The sequence below is a fragment of the Phacochoerus africanus genome, chromosome 11, assembly GCF_016906955.1.
Source record: "Phacochoerus africanus isolate WHEZ1 chromosome 11, ROS_Pafr_v1, whole genome shotgun sequence".
Taxonomy (NCBI): domain Eukaryota; kingdom Metazoa; phylum Chordata; class Mammalia; order Artiodactyla; family Suidae; genus Phacochoerus; species Phacochoerus africanus.
This window is the reverse complement of record NC_062554.1, coordinates 60329506-60343926: the sequence shown is the minus strand read 5'-3', so window position 1 is coordinate 60343926 and position 14421 is coordinate 60329506. Positions and strand designations below refer to the sequence as shown.

General features: G+C 41.0%; 1 protein-coding gene across 3 annotated transcripts in view; it reads left to right on the top strand.

Moving 5' to 3' along the window:
- NCAPD3 (non-SMC condensin II complex subunit D3) overlaps window positions 1–14421 on the top strand; it is a 73749-nt gene that overhangs the window by 17009 nt on the left and 42319 nt on the right. Inside the window, exons 8-16 of one of the 3 annotated variants that reach the window (XM_047751851.1) lie at window positions 386–519; window positions 1739–1811; window positions 2501–2626; window positions 2760–3012; window positions 3673–3729; window positions 3958–4047; window positions 11874–11947; window positions 12541–12675; window positions 13644–13864. In XM_047751851.1, the coding sequence (XP_047607807.1) occupies window positions 386–519; window positions 1739–1811; window positions 2501–2626; window positions 2760–3012; window positions 3673–3729; window positions 3958–4047; window positions 11874–11947; window positions 12541–12675; window positions 13644–13864 (1163 nt within the window). Of the gene's footprint in view, window positions 1–385; window positions 520–1738; window positions 1812–2500; window positions 2627–2759; window positions 3022–3672; window positions 3730–3957; window positions 4048–11873; window positions 11948–12540; window positions 12676–13643; window positions 13865–14421 lie in introns of all 3 variants that reach the window. The other 2 variants (XM_047751850.1, XM_047751852.1) reach the window with 2 other exon arrangements.

The following is a 14421-nucleotide window of genomic DNA, read 5'->3' as shown; positions in this document are numbered from 1 at the left end:
AGGTATTTCGTAAGCCTCAAGTGAAATATAGGTGTAGAATCCTCATCTTCCCCCTTTCTCCAAGGAGTATTCGTAGCATTCTTTGCCCTTTATAAGTTACAACTAATTCTCTGTGGAACCTAATTCCTGGACTGGAGTTTGAGGGGCAGGCAGAGATGCTGGCTGGAATCCCTATTGTTACCTGAAGGCGACGTCTCACACAGTCTACATCTCGCACACGTTGGTACCTGGTCATTGTCCAGGTAGCACATCCTTGGAGTTCAGCTAAAACCTGTGTCAGCCTCATTGAGCTTGAGACACTTGAAATGGTTCTGTCTGTGTCACCATCTCTGAGACCTGGGATTCTCTTCCATGTCTTAAATTGAATTTTCTTTTTCTCTTCTAGGTCATCAGATGTGTCTTCCATCAAATGCTCTATTTGATATTAATGTTGGAAGTGGGTGAAGGCTCCCATCACGCACCCCTCACCATCACTGCTACAGTCATCAATGGTAGAAACCTGGCAGTCGAGTTTATCAGGTGAAGCGCATATCTGGGACCTTTCTCTGTCTCACTCTCCCTCAGTCCTCTGAGCCCTGTCCTAACCCACATTTCTGACACCAGATGTCTGGGCTGGTTGGGGTTCAAAATAAAGCACTTGGCAGCTCACCTGCTTCATGCAGCCTTGGGTATTGTTGGCCAGATGAGGAATCTGCAGTTCATGCGCCAGCCCCAGAGATCAGCTCTGAGTCCTGAGAGCGGCCTCAGTGTTGACCACTTCAAGTCTGCCCCTCCTTTTCTTTTTCTCTTTCTCTCTCCTGAGTCTCTTTCCTTTTGTTTCTTGCTACTTTTTTTTTCTTCTTTAACTTCCTTAGTGATAATGATAGACAAATTCTTTCCTCAGGAATCACTTAGCTCCACCTAGAAGGTCCCGTGTCTCAGCTTTATCAGGGAAGACACGTTTGCAATGTCATTGGCTTTTCCTCCCCTCTGTTACTGGCTATTCAGCAGCAACGTGGGGGTGGTGGGAAGGAATGGTAAGGTGCATGTGAGAGTGTGTGGGGGGCTGGAGGAGGCACAGTACGTGATGTCACTGGAGGTGTGAGGTGTGAATGCTGAAATCGAGGTACAGGCTGCCATCTGATCCTTGAGCCAATGTTTTGTTTTGTTTTTAACATAAAATAACTAGAATGTTTTAAGTAGAAATGTTGACTTTTAGCTCCTCATGAGCTCACAGTGTCACAAATTGCATTAATGTTTCTATGATGGTACAGGTAAACTTAACATTAAAAATGGGTCAAACCTGGGCATTATAATAGTTTCTTTGGGATCAAAGTTTGGACGTACTGTTAGAAATGCATTTCACTGAGCTTCCACAAGGTGGTACTGTGTCTCAATCTATCATTTACCCCAAAGGGTTATATTTCAGCCTTAACATGACCTGTGTAATAGTCCAGAGATGGCGGGAGGACTGCAACCTTGCCCCTCCCAGACTGGCTGTCCCCTTGCACAGCTAGCAGACGGACTGGCCTCCTGGGGCATGGTGACTGGGGTTCTACTGTGACCTTTTGTCTCTATTCTTCATATACTAAAACACTGCTGGCGATGTGGGGGGCGGGGGGATAGATTCTTTTTTGTAGTTTGGATTTCTAAAGTGTAGAAGTTTCTCTATTTTTGAGAACAGATTCAAGGAACATTGCTATTTTGTTGTAATTATAGATATATTTGTAACCAGTGGCTGTGTTTCTTTTTTTTAAAGTTCACTTGTGGATGAACTAAAAGAAGGTATATTCCCAGTCCTTCGTATCTTACTCCAGCACATCTGTGTCAAGGTACTGTTTGCTTTCATAAGAGTATATAAATACCTGTCTATGTGTGTTCTTGGGAATATACTAGTTTTATTTAGTATATTCACTAGATGTTCCCCGTAGATACTATTCTTTGATGGGGGAGAACAAGTTTGTATTTTGGAAAATTTCAAATGTATAAAGAAATAGAGTGATGAACACCATTTTCTGTGGTTTTATATAAGGTATGACTCCCTCAGCACATTTGTACACTGGTGAAGCAAAATTCATCATATCGTTTCAGACATAAATATTTAATGTGTCGCTCTATAAAGGGTAAGAATTCATTAAAAACGTAACCACAAAATATTAACACACTAAGAAATTCACAATAATTCCTTAAGATCACCCAATATTCAGTCAGTGTTCAAATTTCTATGATTCTCTCTTAAATTTGTATAATAGTTTGGACAGCTAATTCTTCACTGGAACTCTTTGGAACCAGGGGGTCCATAATCTCTTTGGAATTAGGTGCTCAATTTGTATTGCTGCGGCTAGTTTTCAAAGGAGTCTGAGACATAGAATTTGTCAGTTGTTTTTATAACGTGTCCACATTCAACATCTATCGTGGAGCCAGGTGCCCCTGCCACTCACCACCCTGTGCTACTCTGTGTGTTTCAGTCATCCTGTGCTGGGGGTACTGGCTGCTCAGCTTCTTAGTGTCTGTATTTCAGGTAGTTGATAAATCAGAGTATCGGACCTATGCAGCTCAGTCCCTGGTCCAGCTGCTCAACAAGCTTCCTTGTGCGGAATATGCTTCTTTCATTGCCTGGTTTTATGGATGTTCACGTAATCCCAAGGTAGGCGCTACATCTGCACACAATCTTGGCTCCTGACCTTCTAGTGACCTTCTAGTGAGAGTCCGATCTGAAGACACGGGGATGCTTTGTTTCTTCATCTCTGATGGAGATGCGTGTGGTTTTGCTTTACCAGACCTCACGCCGAGTATTCACCCTTGATGTTGCTTTGGCCCTTCTGGAGCTGCCTGAACGAGAGGTGGAAGGCACTCTGCCCCCAGAGCATCAGAAGTTCCTGAAGCATAAGTTCTTGGTGCAAGAGATCATGTTCGCCCGGTGTGTGGACAAGGCACCGGCTGTCCGCAGCAAGGCTCTGTCCAGTTTTGCGCATTGCCTGGAGTTCTCTTCCACAGCTACATCAGAGAGCGTCCTGGGGCTTCTGATTGATAGTGAGTATGGTGAGCACGGTGAGACAGAGCTTGACCCCTGCTGGTCTAGAAGTAATAGATATGGGGACGGTAGGTGAAGACCCGTGGGGCCCTTTCAGTATGTTTTACTATCGAGTGACTTTTTAGGCAAGCCTTTTTAAGCATTTCACATATTAATATCTTTGGACTGAGAATGTTGGCCACTGTCACTATTACCTATTACTTTGCATCCTTGGTTATTGGCTGTATCAGGCCTAATAACCAGTTTCATGCCTACCCAAGAGAACATTAATAATTGTCAGCATTTAAAATCTGTCTTCAGACCTAATTATCTTTTGTTTTTGTTTTTATTTTTCTTTTATGGCCACACCTGTGGCATATGGAAGTTCTTGGACTTGGGGTTGAATCAGAGCTGTAGCTGAGGTCTGTGCCATAGCCATGGCAACAGTGGATCCGAGCCACATCTGCAACCTGCACTGCAGCTTGTGGCAATGCTGGATCCTTTAACCACTGAGTGAGGCCGGGGTCAAACCCACATCCTCCTGGAGATGATGTCAGGTCCTTAACCCAGTGAGCCACAATGGGAACTCCAGGCCTAATTATCTTGATTTTGATTCCTCTGTAAATATTTTTGTATGGATTTTGGTACCATGACTTTTTTCCCCCTTTGCTTACTTTTAGGTCCTACTATTTCAGGGATAGAGAGCAATCGTGACACCTCACTGAAAAATTCATCAGGTATTGAAATGAGTTGATGTATTGTCAGATATTTAATATCTTTTTATTTAAATGTTTTTTTCTATCTCCATATTGCCTGTTTTAATACTGCATGTTTTTTCTTCATCAAAGAAATTGAAATTCATTTGAATAATGATGTAATAAATGTGTGATATACCATGCTTCTGTTACTAAAAGGTATAACAAGTTTCTACTGACTGAGCCTTTTTAAGATATATTATTTTTAAGCTTTTTCCTATCAGAGGAAGACGCTTAACCCTTCTGGAAGCTCAGAGGTGATTAATATAGACAACAGTGGTGAAACAGCTGGATCTAGAGGTAAGTCCGATTTTATCTCTCGCAGATGAGTGATAACTATTGGATTTTAGACAGCTGTAAGTAGGGCCCCAAACCTTGGAAATTTTTTCTAATTCACCCTTAAGAATTGGACCATCTTTTTTTTCCTCTTAAAAGTGGAGTTATTTCTATTTTATGTCCTTAATTGATGTCCTTGCACTACACTGTAGGTAATAAAGAATAAGCTACATTTATTTAACTTGTCATGCACTGCACTCCAAAGAGAATGTCAGCAAATATTTTATCTCTTTACTGAAGTCAGTTGTTCCAAACTTGGCTTGCTGACCAGAAAGGACCAGTTACTAGGGAAGGTGCAATAGAGATTAAATTTGTGTTTGGAGAAAAGTCATCACAGAATAGGGGAAAAGATGAACAATAATACTATAGTACCCACTGTTGTTTCTGGTTTTCATTCCTTATTACTTTTTCCATATGGCATCTTGGCTCTGATTAAACCATCCCAGAGTCCATTTTGAACACATAGTAGGGAACCATGGGTTCAAGCTTCCACTGAAAAAGACGGTTCAGAATTTAGATTAAATTTTCTCTTTACCAACAGTATGAGCCATTTTTTAATGGGTCGTATGTATCAGGTGGAGTGGTTCTGGGGTCCTTTCTCCTGTGGAATCCAGCACAGGATTCTTAACACAAGTAATGCCTGTTCTCTTTCAGTGACTTCTTGAACCCAGAATAATCTGGGATGGTGAATGTCTATATGATTCAGGAGGGAAGAGACAAACCTGGGCTAGGTAGTGGGTAGGCCTGGAGCTGCTCTCACATTCTGCTTCTGTGGAGCTGTATGGTCTTGTGAAAGTCACTTTCCTTTTTCTGGGTTCCTCTTTCATCTATACTATGACATAGCATAATGCAGTGGAAAAACTATATTAGAAATGAGAGGCAGCCTGAATTCTCATGTCAACCCTCTTCCAAAATAGCTGCATGACCCAAGACATAGGAGTCAGCAGGTGTCCCCTCCTGATTGTCCCTTATGATGCTAATACCTTTCCTGTCTTTCACAGAGGGCTGTGAACAGGTCCATAGACTTAATGTTTATTGAAGTGGCTTTAAAAGATAAAGAGAAAAAAAATGTGTGTGGGGGTAAATTATATATTGAAATTTATTAGTTTATTCTCTAAATGTGTGTGTGGTACCTCCTAATCTGTGCTGGGTATTGCAGGTAGAGACCCTAATAAGACATGGTTCCATTTCTTAAGGAGCAGTGGGAAAGGCAAATATATGTCCGTAAAATCGTAGTGTGAGACAAGTGCCGAGGCCCATGTAAAATGCCAGGAGGATAATGGGTGACCATTGTAGCCTAAATGATAATGTTTAAATGGCTAGATATTAGCATCTATTGCTCAAATTCAGAGCAATAACTCAATACCTATAAACAGATTTCCTAAAATAGGTAAAGAAATTTAATCTGGAAAAACGTTGAATGTTTACATTAACTCCAATCTCAACAAGTTACAGATTTACTGTCGCACAGATGCTTCTGAATGCCATCACGCTATACTGATTTAATGATGTTTCCAAATTATAAAGAGCCCCTCTTCCAATCTCATTTTTGATAAACTAAAATGACTTATATTGGCATAAATTACATATACAAAAGTGTGTATAGTTACTTCATGCCAGGCACTTTGCTAACAAGTACATTTAGTGGTGGGGTTTTTTTTTTTTTTTTTTTTTTTGAGGTATCATCCACATATCATGAAATTCTCCAATTTAAAGTGTAGTGAATTGAGTGTTTTTTAGTGTATTCATAAAATTCCGTAATCAACTTCCAGAACATTTTCATTAGCTGAAAAACCCCATGCGCATGAATAGTTGCTCCTCATTCTCCCTGTTCCCCCCCCCACCCCCGCCACCTCTGTCTTTGTGGTCACATATTCTGGACACTCCACTTAAATGGAATCCTACAATATATGACCTTTTGTGGATAGCTTCCTTCATCTAACACACATTTTCAGGGTTCATCTGTGTTATAACATGTATCAGTTCTCTATTCCTTTTTTATGGCTGAACCTAGGCCGTTGTGTGAATGGACCAGATTTCATGTGTTCAGTCTGGCAGTTCTTCAAAATGTTTGACATGGAGATACCACATGATCTAGCAGTTCACTCCTTGCACCCACAAGGAATGAAACCATATTGTACATAAAACTTGTACAAGAGTATTCATAGCAGTGCATAATTCATAGGAGCCAAAACTGGAAATAACCCAAATGTCCATTGTTTATCTCCTTATTCTGGAGGTGAAAGAGTTCTTTATATATTCTGCATCCAAGTTCTTTATCAAATTATATGATTTGCATGTATCTTTTGCTCATTCTGTGAGTTACCTTTTCACTTTCTTGATGGTATTCTTTGAAACATAAAATGTTTTGATTTTGAAGTCCAACTGTCCACTCTTTTATTAGCTTTTGCTTTTGGTATTATAGCTAAGAAACCATTCCCTAATCAGGTCATAAAGATTTACTCCTCCATTTTCTTCTAAGTGTTGTATAGTTTTAGCTCTTTTGGTCTTTTTTTTTTGTTTTTTTGTTTGTTTGTTTGTTTTTCTTTTAAGGGCCGCACCCACAGCATATGGAGGTTCCCAGGCTAGGGGTCGAATCAGAGCTACAGCTGCTATCCTGTGTCACAGCAGCGCAGGATCCGAACCGTGTCTGCCACCTACACCACAGCTCAAGGCAATGCTGGATCTTTAATCCACTGAGCGAGGCCAGGGATCGAACTCGCAACCTCATGGTTCCTAGTCAGATTTGTTTCAGCTGCACCACAGCGGGAACTCCTGGTCTTTGTTTTGAGTTAATTTTTGTATATGGTGTGTGGTATACTTGTGAATATCAAGTTGACAGAGCACCTTTGTTTAAAGGGCTGATTCTTCAACTCTGAATGCTCTTGGCACTCTTGTCAAGACTCAGTTGACCGTCACCACGTGAGCTTCTTTCTGTCCTTTATTTCTATTCCATTATTGTCATTGTGCTGATACCACCCTGCATTGATTCCTATTGCTTTATGGTAATTTTGAGATTGGAGAGTGTGGGCTCTGCATCCTTGTGCTTACTTTTCAAGATGGTTTTGGCTATTCTGTGTCCTCTGTATTTCTATATAGATTTTAGGTTCGGCTAACAGTTTCTGCAAAAAAGCCAGCCAGCTTGGATTTTGATAGGGATTGATCTGTTAATCAGTATGGGCAGTATTGCCGTCTTAAAATTGTTAAGTTTTCCAGTCCATGAACAAATGGTGCCTTTCTATATTTAGGTCTCCCTTAAGTTTTTTAGTTTTCACCATATAACTGTTGCTCTTTAAACTAATTCCTAAGTATTTTATTCTTTTTGATGTGATTATAGATGAAATTTCTTTTTCTTTTTTAGCTGCATGGCATGTGGGAGTTCCTGGGCCACAGCTCAAACCCACCCTGCAGTTGTGCCTTGTGCCACAGCTGTGGCAATACCATCTTTAACCCACCACAGGAGAACTTCTGAAATTGCTTTCTTCCCCCCCCCCCCCCCCCCCCCCCCCCCCCCCCCCCCCCCCCGCTTTTTTTGGTTATACCCATGGCACATGGAAGTTCCTGGGCCAGGGATCAAATCCAAGTCCTCTCTGCAACCTACCCCACAGTTCTGGAAATGCCAGATCCTAAACCCACTGCATCACAGCAGGAACTCTCTGAAATTTCTTGCTTGCTTTCTTTTTGTTTTTTGTTTTTTTGTTTGTTTGTTTGTTTGTTTGGCTGCACTCGCAGCACGAGGAAGTTCCTGGGCCAGGGATCTAACTCAAGCCACAGCAGCAACCTGAGCTGTTACAAGTTATAAGGCTGGATGCTTAGCATACTGCACCACAAAAGAACTCCTGACATTGCTTTTTTTCTTCTTTTTAAGGCCACACCTGCAGTATGCAGAAGTTCCCGGGCTATGGATTGAATCAGAGCCTCGTCTGCAACATGGGCCACAGCTCGTGGCAACGTTGGATCCTTAACCCACTGAGTGAGGCAACGTTGGATCCTTAACCCACTGAGTGAGGCCAGGGATCGAACCTGCATCTTCATGGATACTAGTCAGATTTGTGTGTGTTTTTTTGTCTTTGGTCTCTTTAGGGCTGCACTTGCGGCATGTGGAGATTACCAGACTAGGGGTCCAGTGGGAGCTATTTGCTGGCCTACAACACGTCATAGCCACAGCAGCATGGGATCCAAGCTGCGTCTTTGACCTACACCACAGCTCATGGCAACGCTGGATCCTTACTTAACCCACTGAGCAAGGCCAGGGATCAAACCTGAGTCCTCATTGGATACTAGTCGGGTTCATTAACCACTGAGCCATGGTGGGCACTCCACTAGTCAGATTCTTAACCGACTGAGCCACAACGGGAACTCCTGAAATTGCTTTCCTAATTTTATTTTTGAATTGATCATTGCTAGTTTTTACAACTGATTTCCCCCCCACACACACACACACCTTCCGCATGTGGAAGTTTCCAGGCCAGGTATTGAATCCAAGCCACAGCTATGGCAAAGCTGTATTCTTTAACTCACTGTGCTGGGCTGAGAATCAAACCTGCACCTCCACAGTGACCCAAGCCACTACAGTCGGATTCTTTTTTTTTATTTTTATTTTTTTTCAGTCTTTCTGCTATTTCCTGGGCTGCTCCTGCGGCATATGGAGGTTCCCAGGCTAGGGGTCCAGTCGGAGCTGTAGCCACCAGCCTATGCCACAGCCACAGCAACTCGGGATCTGAGCCACATCTGCAACCTACACCACAGCTCCCAGCAATGCCGGATCCTTAACCCGGTGAGCAAGGCCAGGGATCGAACCGCAACCTCATGGTTCCTAGTCGGATTTGTTAACCACTGAGCCACAACGGGAACTCCTTCAGTCGGATTCTTAACCCACTATGCCACAGTGGGAATTCCTACAACTGATTTTTGATGATTGAGCTTGTATCTTGTGACGTTGATAAATTTGCTACTAGCTTTAAAAATTTTTGTGTGTATGTGATTCCTTCAGATTTTCTGCATATCAGATCATGTTGTTTGTGAATAGAGTTTTGTTTTTTCCAATCTGAATGCCTTTCTTTTTCTTGCCTGTTTTTCTTGGCTAGGTCTTCTAATGGTGTTGAAAAGAAGTAGGAGAGCAGCCTTGCTTGTCTTATGTTCTTAAAGGAAAAGCTTTTGTCTTTCACCGTTGCATGTGATGTCAGCTGTGAGATTTTTTTAGGATGTTCATTATCATTGTGAGGAAGTTTCCTTCTATTCTGAGTTTGTTGAGTGTTTTTATCATAAAAGGGTATAGGATTTTGCAGCTGTTTTTTCTGTGTCTGTGGATATGATCATGTGGCCATTGACCTTTGCTTGACAATGGCATATCACAATGAGTGATTTTTCCCACGTCCTGGGATAAATCCCAAGCATGATATATAATCCTTTTCATATTTTGCTAGATTTAATTTACTAATATTTTGCTAAGGATTTTATGTCTCTATTCACAAGGTATTTTGGTCTGTTTTCTTCTTGAGATAAAGTTTTGTCTGGTTTTGCACTCAGGATAATACTGGTTTCTCAGAGGGAAATGGAAAGTGAAATAGAAGAGATTCTGTTATTTGAAAGAGTTGATGAAGCATTAGTATTCATTTTTTTTTCATTGGTGTTTTTGTTAATATTTGGTAGACTTGGAGTTCCTGTTGCGGCTCAGTGGGTTAAGGACCCAACGTTGTCTCTGTGAGGATGTGGATTCAATCCCTGGCCTGACTAATCACTGTGGCATTGGTCGAAGATGAGGTTTGGATCCAGTGCTGCTGTGGCTGTGGTGTAGGCCAGCAGTTGCAGCTCCAATTGGACCCCAAGCCCGGGAACTTCCATATGCAGCAGGTGCTGCTGCAAACAGAAAGACAAAAGAAACATTTGGTAGACCTCTATGTAAAGCCTTCTGGTCTTGGCCTTTTGTGCCTGTGTCAAAGTGTTTTGGTTACTAGTTCAATCCCTTTACTTGTTACTGTGTATTTAGTCTGTTTTGTGAGGTCAGTTTCCCTGGTTTGTATCTTTGTAGAAATTTCATCTAGATTCCTTAATCTGTTAAGATAAAATGGTTCATAGTCTTCCTAATCTTTTTCTGTCTGTAAAGTAGGCAGTAATGTTCCCTTGTTCATTCCTGATTTTAGCAATTTGAATCTTCTCCTATTTTTTTGGTCTAGCAAAATGTAAATTTTTTTGCTCTTTTTCAACAAACCTACTTAGATTTCATTAATTTTTCTCTATTGTTTTCTCATGTTCTGTTTCATTTTTTAATGTTTTTGTGTACATCAGCTGTTGTGAAGTGCTGTTTGGGGTCCCTAAGCTTCCTTCAGCAGGTTCTTGAAGTTAATACAGTTTTTTTGTTTGTTTTTTGTTTGTTTTTTGTCTTTTTGCCTTTTCTATGGCCACGCCCACAGCATATGGAAGTTGCCAGGCTAGGGTTCTAATCAGAGCTGTAGCCGATGGCCTACGCCAGAGCCACAGCAACGAGGGATCCAAGCTGCGTCTGTGACCTACACCACAGCTCATGGCAACACCAGATCCTTAACCCACTGAGCAAGGCCAGGGATCAAACCCACAACCTCATGGTTCCTAATCGGATTCATTAACCACTGTGCCACGATGGGGACCCCCAGTACAGTTTTCATAGTAATATCAAGACATCATTTACCTTCTGCCCTCTGATTTTCTCACAAGTGTAATTTGGAGTTTTGCACAGGTCCTAGCAAAAGCAGATACAAGCATAGATGAGGATCCAGCTGTCTTTTATTAAGCCAGACATTAAAGAATTTGCAAAAATGTTTTTCAGTTAATCAGTGCCATTCTTTTTACTACATTATTAAAATTTTGGATAATTGTTGTATTTCAATTTAAAAAATACTCTGTTTATAAGTTATATGCCTTGATGTTTTAATTTTTTTTTTTTTGGTCTTTTTAGGGCTCTCCCCGCAGCATATAGACGTTCCCAGGCTAGGGGTCGAACTGGAACTGCAGCTGCTGGCCTATGCCACAGCCATAGCAATGCTGGACCCAAGCTGCATCTATGACCCATAGCACAGCTCACAGCAACACGGGATCCTCAATCCAGTGAGTGGGGCCAGAGATCAAACCCGTGTCCTAATGGATACTAGTTGGGTTTGTTACTGCTGAGCCATACTGGGAACTCCTAAAATATTATTAAATCTTTTTACAATTCTCATTTTAAATTTCTAATTCATATGAAAAGAAGAATCCACATTAAAAAAGCTCATAGGAGTCTTCAGTAACTTCTAATAATGTCAAGGAAATGTTGATTGAAAGGTTTTAAAGCTAGGGTTATGTATTGTATTATGTAGTCTTTAAAAACATGATAGTTTAGATATTCTCATTTATAGTAAGCAAAATAGAAGATTAAATAATTCGTTCAAAATGTCAGACCTAATCTGGATTTAAAACTGTGTTTTGGGATTTCTGTTGTGGCTCAGCGGGTTAAATAAGGATCTAGCATTGTCACTACTTTAGTTCAGGTCAATGCTGTGGTTTGGGTTTGACCCCTGTCCTGGGAACTTCTGCATGCCACAGGCATACCAGAGGGGGGGAAAACCTAAAAATTTTCCAGAATTTATGCCCTTTTAAAATATTACTACTCTGCCTCTTGTATTATTGTGAATAGATAATTATTTGAATTTTCCTCTCCTATGTCGTTTCATGCTGATTTCCTGGGATTTAATATGAACTAGTAAGATGGGATTGTGTGGTGAGATGCCATGTGGTGTTTCTCAGGCTATAGTGACTCTTTGGTATTTCTTCAACAGAGATGTGTCTCATGACAATGCTGAAGAGCAGGATCGGGGATGAGAAGGCCAATGTCAGGAAGTCTGCACTCCAGGTGTGAGGTTTTCTGGACATCCTTTTTGTGTACTCTTTTTAAACATTGACTTTTTGTGTGTACTCTTTTTAAGCATTAGCTTTTTTGTGTTTACTCTTTTTAAGCATTAACAAGTTGAAAGTACAGGAAAATATTTTAAGTAGCCTCCAGCCATATTCATTACTTTTCACTCAATGTTAGTTCACCTTGTTCCTATTAAATATAAATTATGTAGGAACTGAAGGATCATTTGCTCTTAAGCTTTCCTACTGGGTTGCTGGCATTTTAGGAATCACAATTTTAAATCCTTAATTTCTTTCTTCAGAGTAACGATGCTTAACCTGGAACCTTAGATGGATTATGATAGTGTTCATGAAACCCCCGAGGATTGTTTCTAAGTACTTGTTTATATAAAATGTATTCTAAATTTTCTCTAGAGAGAGGGCTTAACTTTCTTTAGATTCTGAAAGGTGGGAGGTTCCTGGGAAGAGGGGTGGATCTGTGACCTCAGAAATGATAAGAATCACAAATGGAAGTGTTTTTGTCTACAGTTTGTCATTTTGTATTTACATGATACCCAAGTCATCCCTTCATGTGGAATATGTACCTTTTAGGTCTTAGTGAGCGTTCTGAAACACTGTGATGTCTCTGGTTTGAAAGAAGAGCTGTCCATCCTGCAGGACCACTGTCGGGACATCGCCTTATCTGTCCGGAAACAGGCGTTGCAGTCTCTCACTGAGCTTCTTGTGGTGAGACACAGCCACTGTGTGTCTGATGCTGGTATCTTACCTTACAAATAATCCAGCTTAATGATGACCTGTCACTAAATATTAAGCACCTGTTAGAAACTCTCCCAAGTCCACTGTAGAACTCAACAGTGTAAGAGGAAGGAGTCTTTCAACTCCCTCTGCTGGAAAACAGTGTTCTCTTAACTTCAGCTTCAATCTCACATTTAATTTGAATGAATTTACAAAATTTTTAAATTTGGTTAAGCCAAAGGCCTAGGTTAATTTTTGTCCATTAAAACCTGTATAGGTAATAATGCCAAAAGAGCAGCTCCATTAATCCTATGTTTAATTTACTTCTGCCAAATAATTGGTTCTGGAAGAATTTTTAAAAATGTTTTTCACTTGGAGCTCCCGCTGTTGCGCAGCAGGATCAGTGGTGTCTTAGGAGCCACTGGGATGCAGGTTCCATCCCCAGCCCAGCACAGTGGGTTAGGGATCCAGCGCTGCCATAGCTGTGGCTTGGGCTGCAACTGTGGTTCCGATCTGATCCCTGGCCCAGGAGCTCCACATGCCTCGGAGCAGCCAAAGATGACCCCCCCCCCAAAAAAAATGGGTTTTTTTCCCTTTATTTCACAACAGAAGGCATTAAGTAATGCATGTGTAGATTTTCTCTTGTCAGCATCTATTCTAATTACTCCTTGGAATAAATTTGCTCTTGATCTTGAATTATGAAAAAGTTCTAATTCATTACAAATAAGATAATCACTTTATAAGTCTAAAATGCCAATATGGACTTGATTTACAATAACTTGAACTTGACTTTCATATATATTTGCCGTGTTGATCTTTATTTTCTACTTTCTGTTTTATTTGTAATCACGTGTGCAACACTTGTATATCCTAAAACATTGATCACAGATTCCCTGATTTGTGTTCAGACTTCTGGTGGCTTAGACATCTTTATGACTGTCTAACTTTTGACTCCTTAGGCCCAGCCTAGGTGTGTCCAGATACAGAAGGCCTGGCTGTGGGGGATCATCCCGGCTGTGATGGACTCTGAGCGTACTGTGCAGGACAAGGCCCTGGAGTGTCTGGACCAGCTTCTGCTGCAGAACATCCAGCATCACAGTCAATTCCATCATGAGGACGACAGCCAGGTGCTCACCTGGGCGCTACTGGCACTGCTGAGCACAGAGAGCCAGGAGCTAGGGTACGTTCCTGTAACTCATTGTCCTTATGGAGGGACTTTTATTATAAATTCCTGTGTTGGTCTTGGAAAATCAGCTCTTCAAATTGTTGAGTGTATGAAGACTCAATCTTGGTCTTTTTTCCTGACCTAGTTCATTCGTATCTCTTAGCGTTTTTGTGGTAACAGGTTTTGTGAAGCCTTCCTTTGCTTTTCTCTAAGTGTCTTCCAGTTTCAGATTGATATCCTAAATCATCTTTCTGTTTCTGACAAGTTAGACTTTTTTGACATTTTATTGGATTAGTTGACTTAATCACCCTGCAGCATTTTTTTCCATTTGATAGCATTTGTTGGGCAGTCACTGCACAGTGAGCACTTGCACTGATCAATCTGAATTTCCACAGCAGTGATCTTACAGATGGTTTTTGTTAGTGCTACCGTAACTGCCTTGTCCTTTCCTTTTTTTTTTTTCCTTCATCATACAAGAAACACCTCCCTCCTTCTTTACATGTAGTTATGGAGGAATCATCACCAACGGAAAGACTAATATATTTAGTGCCATCATAGGTAGCAGTAGATAA